The sequence below is a fragment of the Hypanus sabinus genome, chromosome 6 (assembly GCF_030144855.1).
Source record: "Hypanus sabinus isolate sHypSab1 chromosome 6, sHypSab1.hap1, whole genome shotgun sequence".
Lineage (NCBI taxonomy): Eukaryota > Metazoa > Chordata > Chondrichthyes > Myliobatiformes > Dasyatidae > Hypanus > Hypanus sabinus.
In genome coordinates this window covers 78,371,264-78,384,168 of record NC_082711.1, presented here as the reverse complement: position 1 = coordinate 78,384,168, position 12,905 = coordinate 78,371,264, and the positions used below count along the sequence as shown (strand labels likewise).

General features: G+C 40.4%; 1 protein-coding gene across 1 annotated transcript in view; it reads left to right on the top strand.

Annotated features, from left to right (window-relative positions):
- Positions 1–2,019, top strand: part of LOC132395611 (spermatogenesis-associated protein 48) — a 73,374-nt gene extending 71,355 nt beyond the window's left edge. Inside the window, exon 10 of the mRNA XM_059972471.1 lies at positions 1,932–2,019. Coding sequence (XP_059828454.1) covers positions 1,932–1,970 — 39 coding nt within the window. The 3' untranslated portion in view covers positions 1,971–2,019. The remainder of the gene's footprint in view (positions 1–1,931) is intronic.
- The last annotated feature ends 10,886 nt before the right edge of the window (positions 2,020–12,905 follow it).

Sequence of the window (12,905 nt, the reverse complement as noted above, 5' to 3'; positions counted from 1 at the left end):
TTATTCCACAATCAATCTACCCCTTACTTCCTACACAGCCTATAACTTTCCTTTGATCATACAACCTTCTGCTTACCTAAGAAAGTTAAATAGCCCTATTGTGTCATTTAATTTACCAATCCCAGCAGTGCATTTCAGGAACTTACCACTCTCTGTGTAAAAAAAACATACTTCTGACATCTATCTTAATTTTGCTCTGCTTGTATTAAACAGATGTCCTCTGGTATTGACCATTGCTACCTCGGGTAAAAGATGTGGCAATCCACTCTATGTTTTGCATAATTTTATATACACATATCAAGTCACATCTCAGCCTTTCTTTGCTCAAAGGGGAGATGTCCTAGCTTGGTCAAACTTTCCTCATTAGACATGTTCCCTAATGCAGGCAGTATCCTGGTAAATCTCCAGTGCACCCTCTCTAAAGCTTCTATATCCTTCCTATAATGAGATGACCAGATCTGAACACAACACTACAAGTGTGGTCTAAGTAGAGTTTGATAGAAATTGAAAATTAACTTTATGGTTTTTGAACTTAATCCTCTGACAAATAAAGGCCAGCACACCATATGCCTTTTTAACCACTTAGCTACTTGCAGTACTTTAAAGCATCTATGGACTTAAACCACAATCTCTCTGTTACACCACACTGTTTAAATCCTATCATTAACTTTGTACACCAGCTTCAAGTTAGATCTTGAAAATTGTATAATTTCACACTTTCATGGATTGAACTCCATCTGCCACATCTCTGTCAACTCTAAACCTGTCTATATAACCTACAACAACCTTCTACACTATCCAACCTTCATGCCATCTTCTTGCTTTCTATTCCACCTTTCCACTTCCTCATTCAAGTCTTTTATAAAAATCACAAAGAGCAGCGATCACAGAACAGATCTCTGTGGAACACCACCAGTCACCTTTGTCCACCTTCTGCCCTCTGTGGGCAAGCCAACTACAAATCCACACAGCTAAGTTTCCATGGATCCTATGCCTTATGACTTTCTGGATGAGATTACCATGGGAAAAACTTGTCAAATGCCTAACTAAAATCCATATGTGTCACATCCACTTTACCTTAATCAATTATTCTGGCTTCATTGCCTTTCCTTTTCAGTCCTGATGAAGGTTCTCAGCCTGAAATGTCAACTGTTTTTAGTTCCATAGGTGCTGCCTGACCTGCTGAGTTCCACCAGCTTTTTGTATGTTATTCTAGTATCTGCACACCTACACACCTAAAAATTATGCCTTATCTGATCTTTTTGCACTAAGGAGGTGCCAATCAATATTAGTGAAGTTGAAGTCATCCATGAAGCAACCTTGCTATTTTTGCACTTTTCCAAAATCTGCCTACTTATCTGGAAGTCAGTGTCCTGGTAGTTATTGGGAGGCCTGTACAATATTCCCAACGTAATGATTCTTGTTTCTGATTTCCACTCATACTAACTCCATAGACAATCCCTCCAGAATGTCTTCCCTTTCTGCAGTTGTGCTACTAATCCCTGATTTGCTCTGCCACCCACCAATCTTTCTCACTATCCCTTTTGAAACATCTAAACCCCAGAACATCAAACAGCCAATTCTGCCCTTGTGAGAGCCAAGTCTCTGTAATGGCCACAGCATCATAATTGCATGTTCTGATCCATGCTCTAAGCTTATCACCTTTGTTCTTTAATGCTTCTCACATTAACGTAAGACATTTCAAACCATCCAATTAACTGCATTTATACCCCATCCACTGCCTATCTGTCCTTACTGACTCTCTACACATTGCACCTACATTTACACCATCTGCTCCATTATCTGACCTAACATACCAGTTCCCATCCCCCATCGACCTAATTTAAACCCTCCTCAAAAGCTCCAGCAAACTTGCAAGCAAGATCATTGGTCTCTCCCACGTTCATGTGTTATCTGTCCCTTTTGTATAGGTTGTACATTCTCCAGAAGAGAACCCAATGATTCAGTAATCTGTAACCCTGACCCCTGCATCGAGTCTTCAGTCATGGAAAATACCAGAGAAAACAGGTAAAAATATTTCCAACTTTCCGACATTCTGATGGCTACCTTTGCATATGACTCCATCAAGCAGTGCAGTGAGCTAAAGTAACAAATAGCAGGTGCCTATAGGTAACCCTAGGTAATTTCTAAAGTCCAAGTTTCTCACTAGTATCTCTATTGTTAGTGTTTGGAACATCCCATTTGGATGTACTGCATCCTACCACTTGTTCCCTGTAGAACTTGATTAGTTCCAAGGGTTTAGATGGGGCAAAGTTTTGTTAAGTGTGTCCAGGATGGATTCCTGTCACAGCATGTTGACAGGCCGACCAGGGGGAATGCCATACTAGATCTAGTATTAGGTAACGAACCGGGTCAGGTCACAGATCTGTCAGTGGGTGAGCATCTGGGGGACAGTGATCACCGCTCCCTGGCCTTTCGCATTATCATGGAAAAGGATAGAATCAGAGAGGACAGGAAAATTTTTAATTGGGGAAGGGCAAATTATCAGGCTATAAGGCTAGAACTTGCGGGTGTGAATTGGGTTGATGTTTTTGCAGGGAAATGTACTATGGACATGTGGTCGATGTTTAGGGATCTCTTGCAGGATGTTAGGGATAAATTTGTCCTGGTGAGGAAGATGAAGAATGGTAGGGTGCAGGAACCATGGGTGACAAGTGAAGTGGAAAATCTAGTCAGGTGGAAGAAGGCAGCATACACGAGGTTTAGGAAGCAAGGATCAGATGGGTCTATTGAGGAATATAGGGTAGCAAGAAAGGAGCTTAAGAAGGGGCTGAGAAGATCAAGAAAGGGGCATGAGAAGGCCTTGGGGAGTAGGGAAAGGAAAACCCCAAGGCATTCTACAATTATGTGAAGAACAAAAGGATGACAGATGACAGGAGTGCAGGTAGGACTGATTAGAGATAAAAGTGGGAAGATGTGCCTGGAGGCGGTGGAAGTGAGCGAGGTCCTCAATGAATACTTCTCTTCAGTATTCACCACTGAGAGGGAACTTGATGATGGTGAGGACAATATGAGTGAGGTTGATGTTCTGGAGCATGTTAATATTAAGGGAAAGGAGGTGTTGGAGTTGTTAAAATACATTAGGACGGTTAAGTCCCCAGGGCCTGATGGAATATTCCCCAGGCTGCTCCACGAGGCAAGGGAAGAGATTGCTGAATCTTTAGCTAGGATCTTTATGTACTTGTTGCCCACGGGAATGGTACCGGAGGATTGGAGGGAGGCGAATGTTGTCCCCTTGTTCAAAAAAGGTATTAGGGTTAGTTTAAGTAATTATAGACCAGTGAGCCTTACGTCTGTTGTGGGAAAGTTGTTGGAAAAGATTCTTAGAGATAGGATCTATGGGCATTTAGAGAATCATGGTCTGATCAGGAACAGTCAGCATGGCTTTGTTAAGGGCAGATTGTGCCTAACAAGCCTGATCGAGTTCTTTGAGGAGGTGACCAGGCATATAGATGAAGGTAGTGCAGTGGATGTGATCTACATGGATTTTAGTAAGGCATTTGACAAGGTTCCACATGGTAGGCTTATTCAGAAAGTCAGAAGGCATGGGATCCAGGGAAGTTTAGCCAGGTGGATTCAGAATTGGCTTGCCTGCAGAAGGCAGAGGGTTGTGGTGGAGAGAGTACATTCAGATTGGAAGGTTGTGACTAGTGGTGTCCCACAAGGATCTGTTCTGGGACCTCTACTTTTTGTGATTTTTATTAACGACCTGGATGTTGGGGTAGAAGGGTGGGTTGGCAAGTTTGCAGATGACACAAAGGTTGGTGGTGTTGTAGATAGTGTACAAGCTTGTCGAAGATTGCCGAGAGACATTGATAGGATACAGAAGTGGTCTGAGAAGTGGCAGGTGGAGTTCAACCCAGAGAAGTGTGAGGTGGTACACTTTGGAAGGACAAACTCCAAGGCAGAGTACAAAGTAAATGGCAGGATACTTGGTAGTGTGGAGGAGCAGAGGGATCTAGGGGTTCATGTCCACAGATCCCTGAAAGTTGCCACACGGGTAGATAGGGTAGTTAAGAAAGCTTATGGGGTGTTAGCTTTCATAAGTCGAGGGATAGAGTTTAAGAGTCACGATGTAATGATGCAGCTGTACAAAACTCTAGTTAGGCCACACTTAGAGTACTGTGTCCAGTTCTGGTCGCCTCACTATAGGAAAGATGTGGAAACATTAGAAAGGGTACAGAGGAGATTTACCAGGATGCTGCCTGGTTTAGAGAGTATGGATTATGATCAGAGATTAAGGGAGCTAGGGCTTTACTCTTTGGAGAGAAGGAGGATGAGTGGACAGAGTGGACAGCCAGCACCTCTTCCCCAGGGCACCACTGCTCAGTACAAGAGGACATGGCTTTAAGGTAAGGGGAGGGAAGTTCAAGGGGGATATCAGAGGAAGGTTTTTCATTCAGAGTGGTTGGTGCGTGGAATGCACTGCCTGAGTCAGTGGTGGAGGCAGATACACTAGTGAAGTTTAAGAGACTACTAGACAGGTATATGGAGGACTTTAAGTTGGGGGGGGGGGGGTTATATGGGAGGCAGGGTTGAAGGTCAGCACAACATTGTGGGCCAAAGGGCCTGGAATGTGCTGTACTATTCTATGTTCTATGTTCTAAATGTTTCTGCAGAGAGATGTCTTTAACTACAAGTCATCCAGGCAGTGGTTAGTATGGAATGTTCTGTAGACCCTGTGGGGATTGTGTGGGATTGTTTCCTCAGCAGATTTTCAAAGCCAACTGATCTTTTTACCCCTGGGGAATGGGAATCAAAAACTAGAGGGCATAAGTTGAAGGTGAGAGGGGAAAGATTTAAAAGGGACCCAAGAGGCAACTTCTTCACATAGAGAGCTATACATACAGTACATGGAATGAGCTGCCAGAGGAAGTGATTGAGGCAGGTGCAATAACAGCATTTAAAATATACTTGGACAGGTACATGGATGTGAATGGTTTAGAGGGATAGGCCAAAGGGGGAAAATGGGACTTGCTTAGATGGGCATCTTAGTTGGCAGAAACGAGTTGAGCCAAAAGGCCTGTTTTCATGTTGTATTACTCTAAGACTTGCCATTACCAGAACTTTCAAGCATGCACCATATCCTTGGTCTTTCCCATCAGATCTTACCCACAGAGCTTCCCCCTGTATACTGTCTATCTTACCAGCAATCCACCTTCTTGCGGGCCATGCGTTTGCAAAGGAATACAGAAAGAAATGCAGCAGTCTTTGCGGAGATTCATCCAGAGTGGCCATGTAGCACTGGACTGATTCAGGGACCCATCTGAGACAAACATCAACTGTTCCTTGAAGATTATCAACTCTGTGAAAGACTCACTGTGGTTTGCTGGAAACATGTCCCTCTTCCAGTGAATGAAGGTGTCCACAATAAACTGCTGCTAATTAGTACATTCCAAGGTGAAGAATGATATGCTGAGGTATTCACTGAAGGCCAGTGCAGCCACCACAAAGGCTTTATGAGAAATGGCTACTGTTTAGGGACTTATTGCCATTGGATACCAAGGGACCAGGCTCTGTGTAACATCTTCTCCTTAATTTCACAGCAGCATTTTTAGGAATAAAATACTCTTGGCTCGTAGACATATTGCAAGGGGATGAAATGTTATGCTAAGTAAAGTAAATGAAGGTGAAGCCATGTTCATTTTGTATAGCTGTATATTTCATGAAGAAAGTATATTTTTGAAAAATATTATGTTGGTAATAAACCAGAAGTACTTAAAGGGAAGAAATTTAGATTTAGAAGAAACCCCATGATGGAGGTTAAAAACTTTCAGTGATATGGGTAAGTTAACATAGTTTGGCACAGGATCATAGTCTTCTCAATTTGTAGGCTTAATTTATGTAGGCATCAATAATTAGCTAAAATTCCATCAAATTACAATGGAAAAAAACGTTGAAACTTCTTTTCCTGCATGTTAACATCAAAGCTCATTTCACATAAATACTCAGAAATAGAATAGTTAAATACAGAATCTACTTTTTCCGATATTTAAAATTATAGATGGCTTTAGAGTATAATATTTAATTTAAGAATGTTACCTTTTTTCCTCAGCTCTCAGCTCATGATATTGTTGAAATTTTCTTCAGAAATATTATCACATTTCTTCCAGAATTCAATGATTCTGTGCCTGCAATTTCTTGGTTCGAAAACAGTTTAGGAGCATTGATATCAAGAAAATAAGCTGTAAAATTGAAAAATCAAGCACCTCTGCTCCATCCACAAAAAGTGGAACCATTTTAATTCCTATTCCCATGCCCATTCTTGTTCTAACATTTTGATCCATGGCCTCCTCTTCAGCCATAATGACGTCACACTCAAGCTGGAGGAGCAACTGTATTCCATCCAGGTAACCTCCAACCTGATGGCATGAACATTGATATCTCCAATGTCTGGTAATACTTTTCCCACCCCTTCCCTCTTCTACCATTCTGCACTGTGGCCTCTTACCTCTTCTCCTCACCTGACTATCACCTCCCCCTGCTGCTTTTCTTCCTTTTCTCTTTCTCCCATGGTTCACTCTCCTCTTCTCTCAGATGCCTTCTTCTCCAGCTCTTTGCCTTTACTGCCTATCACCTCCCAGCTTCTTACTTCATTCCCCTCTTCCTCACCCATCTGACTTCACCTATCACCTTCTAGATTTTCCTCCTTCCCTTTCCCCCACCTTTTTATCCGGGCATCTTCCCCCTTCCTTTCCAGTCCTGATGAAGGGTCTTGGCCTGAAACGTTGACTTTATTCATTTTCATAGATGCTGCCTGACCTGCTGAGTTCCTCCAGCATTTTATGTATGTTGCTCTGAATTTCCAGAATCTGCATTAGGGTTGTGTCTATAAAACTGAAAGTCTCTATTTAAATATTTTTCTGTAGCTTTAATAATATGGCCAATTGTAGCACAATGGGATTTTGTACCGGGAAATGCAAGGAATCTGGGCATTGCTTTAGAATTCCAGCCTTGTGGTTTTTTCCACATAAAGTGTAGTCTAAATATGTATTCTGTTTTAATTATTTTATTGCAGAATTCTTATTTAATTTCCTTTAATAACAATCGGTCATGTGTCACACAGATATTGTATCCTGATAAAATGTGACATAACTTACATAGAAAGAGCAGCTGTTACCTATTTCACCCTCCACTTGCCTTTGATTTTTGTTGGTGTTATATCATATACTGGTGCAATTCGGGACCTGTAGATTTTGGCCAAATTAAGTGGCCCTGGTTGGGTGAAATAGTTAAAAACATATAACAAATACATACTATCATTTAAATGAATAACAAATTATTTATTTAAATGGAAATACAAAACAAATTAGAACACTAATGATACTGCTGCAGTACAGTAGTTCCAAATAGTTACCAATGGAGGAATCCATTCAATGTAAACTGCTGTGTTCTTTTGATTGACTGTAAATTAACAAAATCAGCACAAACATCTAGTGCAGATAGATAACGGACTGTCATCATACAAAGCATCCTCCAAATCTTAATTTTCATTGTAACATTCAACATGACTGTCGATACCTCAGGATAAATCCCAACTTTGTAGAGTGTATACATACTTTGTACTTTGAAATTTGAACTCTGAATCCTTAGAATTTAAGACTTGTCCCAAATTAACAGATACCTCAATTAACCGATAGCCCAATTAACTGGAATCAACTGTATAACATATTAGAATATGAATATCAAGAAATATGAGCAGGAATGGTCCCCCAATTCTTCGAGTCTTCTCCACCATTCAGGACCATAACTGATCTTCTATCTCAGTGCTATTTTACAGTGTGGCCAAGAGGTTAAGGCATCCGTCTAGCGATCTGAAGGTCGCTAGTTCGAGCCTCAGCTGAGGCGACACGTTGTGTCCTTGAGCAAGGCACTTAACCACACATTGCTCTGCGATGACACTGGTGCCAAGCTGTATGGATCCAAATGCCCTTCCCTTGGACAACATCGGTGGCATAAAGAGGGGAGACTTGCAGCATGGGATCTGCCGGTCTTCTATACAATATATACTGACGCCTTGCCCAGGCCTCAGTCATCTTCGAAAATCGATGAACAGCCGAAGAAGAGAAGAAGACTTTACAGCTCTGTACATATATTCCCAATGTCCATAGATCTTTTGCACTCTGTTTTGAATGAGCACAGAGACTGAGCTTCCATGCCCATCTGAGATCAGGGAATTCTAGAGGTTCACCAGTCTCTGAATGGAAAAGTTTATTTAAATCGCCTACCACTTCTTCTCAAGTGAAAGCATTCTCCTTGCACCTTGTCTATCAAGCCCTTAAAAAGGTAAGCTCAATTAGCTCTCCTTCATTCTCTGAACTCGAAAGAATACGGTCCTAGTCCTAGTCTACTTATCCTCTCCTCATATAGCTAACCCATCATCCCAAAATCTTTGCTGTACTCCCTTTACAGAAAGCACATTCTTTAATTTAGTAAGGAATCCAAAACTGTGAACTGTGAACAGTTATACTAATAGCTGTACAATTGAAATAGTTCTTTGTCTTGGTGAAGAATCATGCTCAGGGGAACAGTCTTTCCCCATGAAGTGCGCACAGACCATCAACCACAGTCCTGCACTATTATTATTTATTCTCCCCACATTACAATCAACTCCCTCAAGATTCTAACACTCACATACAGACTACAGGCAATTTAAAGTGGTTAATTATGCCACTTGTAATGGCTAAAACGTGTCATGGATTCTCCTAACTACTTGTGGTCTTTCGGTGATTTGTGCAGCAACACATCAAGTCTGTGTGAACATTAACAACACCTAATCTCTCACCATTTAACAAGTACTGTTTTTCTATTAGATGTGACAAAGAGGATGACCTCACATTTTTTTTACACCTCAACCACGTTCTCACCCACTCACTATACTCACAACTGAAGTTTCTTTACAACATAATCTTTACTTATAACTCCTCTAGTTTGCTATTTTCATCAAATTTGAAAATATGACATTTCATTCCCTGTGCCAAGTAGTAGATGAATAATTAGGACACAAGCACCAATCCACACCCCAAGGCCTACCAACTGGGGAAGAATCTGTTTATTCCCATTCTTTCTTTTCTGTCCATGAAATACCAGTTCCAAGTTCTCTAACTTTGTTGACCAATCTCCTATGCTGCACCTTAATGAGAGCCCCAGAAATTCTTTACCTAAGACCCATATCTTTTCTTGAGGCATTTTCATGCTGTGTGCAGTGTGTACTGACTGGAACTGTTCCATACTTTGCATTTACCATCATGTTTAAATTTATATTGATAAACCCAGCATTAATACTAACATTTTTTCCACACTGAACATATAATAAAAATATAACAATATGAGATATAATATACAAAAGGGCATAATCTAATGAAAAGGTTGAAGTGCAAAACTTTTTCAATTTGCTTTCCCACCAGTCTATATTGCACAAGTTGCTGTTTGAGACTGGTGCCACCTTTGACTGTCGGACTTATTAATGCTCTGTCATTCACGATAAGTTAAAACCACTTCCTTGACATTCGCTGTTGCTGTGGTTTGATTCAGGTTTGAGTAATTCTCCTGGCTGAAAATGAGCATCTGAAGTTCCTGTCAGAGAAAAAAGTCTATAGATCATAGTCATTTCAGGGAAATGAGCAAGATTTTATAAAATGAAGATCCAGGTTGCTCTGTGAATTTTTAATCTTACTCATAATATTACGAAAATTGTTCAAGTGGAGCATTTTGCGAGATAAAGGCCGGTGCAGTCAAGTAGCATGTAATTGAGGCCTGGGCTATTCTTTCATTTCTGACAGAAGCCAGGCAATTTTTGTGTAAATTTGGCAGAGAACTTCCACTTTACAGAATACAATGGATGATTAAAACAAGTTGGCATTAAAGGCATCAAATTTGTATCTATTTCTAAGTTTTTTTCATTCCTTTGAATCAGATACAGCTGATTAACAGAGTTCAACATCCCAATACAAATTTCCTAGCATTGCATTAAGTTCAGTTGAGTTTAAATCAATTTTTAGTTGAATGACTGAATACTAATGCCTTCTATTTATTTATTCACAGAATGTTTTTGGCAAGGTGACTGATACTTAATTTTTTGAGCACATTATTTTTGTGTGGGGGATGGTAATATGGTAAATTCTTTGTATTGCGATTATAATTTGAAACTGAAATTTGTTTTAAGATCACATTGGAATATGGTGCTCAGAGCATATCAATCTTCAGATGTGTACAGGTATGTTTTAATGTATTTCTCCATAAATAACCTTATGTAGTAAGTATTAACCTTATGAAATGAATTATTTTACTTTGAGAGTACTTCCCATCTCTACATATAGTTGTCTGCACGATGCTTTATGCCAACACCCACTAATTCTGGTAAATATTGCAAGTATAAGTTTCCATATATTCGTCAATGCTTTTTCTTATAAATCAACTTAGCCTCAGTTAAGGATTATTTTACAATACTTCTAGCTACCCTTTTCTTCCCACTTCAATGCAAATTCTGTTACCCTTCGTGCACAAATGGCATTTCTTTATGTGTGAGCATCACACTGAAGTAGCAAATATATATGCAATGGTGCCATTGTTCTTGTTTCTTTAGATGTTTCATTATCAGTCACTTGTGGCCTACTCCAATCCTTTGGTCACTTGCTCATCCACATCTTCATTAATCTGTCATTTTCTTCCTTACCTTTTCTTCCTCTTTATGGAAGCCTTCATGCTTGATTAAAATGGAGACCTCTCTAATTTCTTCCAATTTTGAAAGATCTCATTCGCCTGCATCACTAATATTATTTCTCTCTCCACTGCCCAATCCGCAGAATATTTTCAGCATTTGTTTTCCACATTTCTATCATCCATGTTGTTTAGTCTTGTTAAATAACTTAGTTTTCCTAGATATCAAATTTTACAATTTGGGTTTGGTGCAATCAGCAAAATATACTGGGAATATAGATCAATACTACTTTGGAAGCAGTGTCACAGGTAGACAGGGCTGTGAAGAGAGCTTTTGGAATATTGCACTGCATAAGCTGAGGTACTGAATACAGGATATGGTATGTTCAAGTTGTTTAAGGTGTTGTTGAGGATTAATTGAGAGAATTGTGTGCAGTTCTGGTCAACTACCTACAGGAAAGATTGAAAGAGGGCAGAGAAAATTTACAGGGATGCTTCTGGAATTTGGAAACCTGAGTTCTAAGGAAAGGTTGAATAGATTAGAACTTTATTCCCTAGAGCATAGGAAAATAAGAGATTTCATAGTGGTATACAAAATTATTAAGGGTATAGATAGGGTAAATGCAAGCGGGCCTTTTCCACTGAAATTGGGTGAGACTGGACTAGAGATCATGGGTTAAGGGTAAAAGGTGAAATGTCTAATGGGAACATTAGGAGAGGGTAGTGAGACTATGGAACAGGCTGCCAGTGAAGGTGGTGGATGCAGTTTTGATTTCAACATTTAAGACAAATTTGGATAGATGCATGGATGGGAAGTGTATGGGCAGTTATGATCTAGGTGCAGATTGTGGGGACTAGTCAGTATAATAGTTCAGCATGGACTAGCTGGACCAGAGGGCCCATTTCTGTGCTCCAGTGTTCTATGACACTATACTAAACAATTTCTAGAAAGACACAAGACACTGCAGAAGCCACAACAAAAAACAGCATGTCTGACAATATCTGTGAATGGAATTGGACAGTTGACATTCCAGGTTGAAAGCTTCCATCTGGACTAAAAGAATAGAGCGAAGATAGCTGGTATAAGGACAGAAGGGAGTGGTGTGTGGCAGGAACTGGCAAGAGATGAGTGGATCCAAGTGAGCAGGGTTGATTGACAGATGGAATTGGGTAGGACAAGGAAGGGTGCAGACAGTGACAAAGGCAGGGAAGTGATCAATCGAAACAAGAAAGGACTGCAGACTTTGGAATTGATAAGAAAAAAAAGTGAAGAATAGAACCAAATGAGGCAGAGATGCTGGATGTTTGGCATTGTGTGGAGAATGGATAGGGTCCCAGTGGAAGGAGTGTAGGGAAGGGAAAGAAACTGGTTGAGGGGGGCTTTGGGGTTGGTTGTAGAAGATGTATTTGTGTAAGAGGAAGGGACAGAGACAGACAGAGCAGGTTACCAGAAATTGAAGAATGAGGTTACCAGAACTGGAGAATTAGTATGAGGTGCTGTTCTTCTAGTTTGCATTTTGCCTCACTATGGCAGTGGAGGAGGACAAGGACAGGGGGAACAATGTGAGAATGGCAAAAGGAATTAAAATATCTTGCAACCAGGAACTCCAGATGACCATTTCAGACAGGGGGTAGCCAAACTTATTTTTAATGAAATCTTAAGTGACATAATACATTAGAATTTCATGATTTCATTAATGACTTAGTGAATATCGCCCAGTAGCACTCACATTGACAGTGATGAAATGCTTTGAGAGGTTGGTCACAACTAGACTGAACTCCTGCCTCAGCAAGGACCTGGACCCATTGCAATTTGCATATCACCACAATAGGCCAATAGCAGATGCAATCTCAATGGCTTTCCACATGGCTTTAGACCACCTAGACAACACAAACACCTACATCAGGATGCTGTTCGTCAAATATAGCTCAGCATTTAATACTATCATGCCCACAATCCTGATTGAGAAGTTACAGAACCTGGGCCTCTGTACCTCCCTCTGCAATTAGAGGTTGAGAAGGATAGTAAGACAACCATGATGGAATGTTAGAACAGAGTCGATGAGCCAAATGTGTAATTCTGATCCAATGTCTATTGTCTTATGATTAAGAATGGAAGGAAATATATGGAGACTAGTTGGCCCATCGATACTGTGGCAGCTCCATGTGAGAGCAATCCAAGTAGTTTCATCTCCCCTCCTTCACACAGTGTATCCTTTCCTTTC